This window comes from Entamoeba dispar, genomic scaffold (assembly GCF_000209125.1).
Source record: "Entamoeba dispar SAW760 scf_1105229459165 genomic scaffold, whole genome shotgun sequence".
In the NCBI taxonomy this organism is placed as follows: domain Eukaryota; phylum Evosea; order Mastigamoebida; family Endamoebidae; genus Entamoeba; species Entamoeba dispar.
This window is the reverse complement of record NW_001853556.1, coordinates 1-2293: the sequence shown is the minus strand read 5'-3', so window position 1 is coordinate 2293 and position 2293 is coordinate 1. Positions and strand designations below refer to the sequence as shown.

The 2293-nt window shown below is 23.8% G+C and overlaps 1 protein-coding gene across 1 annotated transcript, besides 4 other annotated features; it reads right to left on the bottom strand.

Moving 5' to 3' along the window:
- On the bottom strand, positions 1 to 541 carry EDI_328860 (cAMP-dependent protein kinase, gamma-catalytic subunit, putative; the record flags this gene model as incomplete). The annotated part of the gene is made up of 2 exons (XM_001735464.1): positions 1 to 230; positions 377 to 541. Coding segments are annotated over 2 exons (395 nt in total), but the record flags the coding sequence as incomplete, so codon positions are not given.
- A 48-nt stretch (positions 542 to 589) lies between these two features.
- Positions 590 to 706: a microsatellite.
- Positions 707 to 1415: 709 nt separating this feature from the next.
- Positions 1416 to 1457: a sequence feature (AT_rich).
- Positions 1458 to 1765: 308 nt separating this feature from the next.
- Positions 1766 to 1815: a microsatellite.
- Positions 1816 to 1905: 90 nt separating this feature from the next.
- Positions 1906 to 1943: a sequence feature (AT_rich).
- The last annotated feature ends 350 nt before the right edge of the window (positions 1944 to 2293 follow it).

Below are 2293 nucleotides of genomic sequence, written 5' to 3'. Positions count from 1 at the left end.
AACCATATATGTCTTGAATGAAAATGTTCTACTGCAAATATTAATTGTTGAAAATAAACTAATACTTCTTCTATTTCTAATCTCCCTTTTGAAATTATATAATCAAATAATTCTCCTCCTTCAAGTAATTCCATTACTAAGAAAAGATATCGTGTTGTTTCATATACAGTATATAATTGCATAACATTTCTATGATTTATTATTTTTAAAAATGCTATTTCTCGTTCTACCTATCTTTGTTAATTTTCTATTTATCTTTTAAAACTCTTCTATTTTTTTTTTCACCTTTTATTATTCATGTTTAATTTCTTTTTAATCCATAAATTTTTGGTGATTTCTTATTTCAAATTAACTTAATCAAAAATAATTCTCAAACTTTCCTTTTCATTTCTGGTTTTCTCATTAATTTTGTTTTATCTACTATTTTAATAGCTACTTTAACTCCTGTTTTTTCATGAAATGCAAGATATACTTTTCCACACATCCCTTCTCCAAGTTTTTTTCCAATGATGAATTGTCCCACACGATAACACTGTGACATATTGTCTATTTTGCTTTTCAGTTCAATCTTCTACTTCCTTCTATAGGTTTTCTTTTTTTGTTTTTTCTTTCTTAAAATTTTTTCCCATCCTTTCTTGAACTCTTCCCTTGTTTTCTTTCTTCTTCCCTTATTCTTTATCAATCCCTCTTCCTTCTCACCTTTCTTCATTAAAACTTTTATCTTCTCAAACTAAATTCTTTAAAAAATACTTAATTAGCAGTCATTATCACATCTTACTTTCCTATAAATCATTTCTTCTCACTTGGTGGTTATTATGTTTGTCCTGAAGAAAAAACAAAATCTCAAACCATAACATAAGAAGAGCACCAACATAATTAACATTACTTTTAGTTGTTGTGGAATATATTTTATTCTTTAACTAGCTTAGGTTCCACTTTAAATTAAAACCAAACCATACTAATTCAAGTTTATTTCCCTGAGATAAGGCGCCAAGTTTTAAAACTGGGAGAGATAGTTCATTAATATACCAAATTTAATTCACTTCTTTTTATAATTTTATAGTTTGAATGTTGTTCTTTGTATTAGTAAGTATGGAAAATATTTTATTAAACTTGTTGTTATTCAAAGAGGTTCAGTGTTGTTTTGATTTAATTAATTTCTTTGGCTCATGAAGATAGCGTTCACTTTAAGTATTTTATATGTTATGATTAGATAATCTAATTTAACTCTTTTGCAACTGTCCTAAGTTTATTTTTATTGGTCTCGTCAAACTTATAAAACTTAAAATAAATCATGCTCTTATTTATTAAGGTCTCGTAGTGGTATAACGTTCATTTAATAAATGAGATTATCATCATTTCTTTGTATTGTTTCATCTATTCAAAAATTTATTTTTCTGTATAACTCTTTATCGTTTTTATTTTAAATTAACCTTTTAATAAGATAAAATAATTAAGAACTGTCTTGTTTTAGCTAGTTTTTGAAGGTTTTTTATTACTAAAACTTACAGACTAACTATCTAGTTGATGTTGTTATCTTCTCAATGAAACTTAGGAGTAAAAATAATCATTCTTTTTAAATTCATTGCATTATGTGTTGATTTGATATAAGTTATATTGTTATTCATTATTTAGCATCATTTGATTAACTGTTACTTTATAAAAAAAATGGTTATATGATACAATTGTTGAAGAAACTGATAATGGTTTTAATTAGTATTAAAGATAGAAGAAGGTTTCCAAAATATTTGAAAATTCTTTTGGGTAATTTAATTTAGTATGAAGTAATATAACATAATATAATTTATAGTAATAGTTGTTAAATACAATCAAAAATTGTTGAGATATGGTATTAACAAGTCATTATGTACCTTTTTCATGAAATTAAAAAGTTACAACCAATACATTTTTTTTAATTTAAATTTTTCATAGATATTATTAATGAGTTAATTCTGAAAGAGATAAGTGTTTTTGTATCATCAGAATCTTTTTATTAACTTTAGTATCCCTTGTTTATACTATGTTTTTAAAAAACTTATTCAAACACTTATTTATAGAATTAATAGAAAATAAAGATACTTATACTCTAATAATATATACAATATTTTTAATCAAACCAATAAATATACTATATATTGGTTGTAACATCAACACCATTTGAGAATTAATAGATAACAAAGAGTTGTTTGTACAATAAACTGTTCAAACCAAACTGTTCAATGTATTTGTTAAACTATCATTGATTGTTTTATTTTGTTGCAGAGTAAAAAGAAGAATGAAAATATAAAAATGT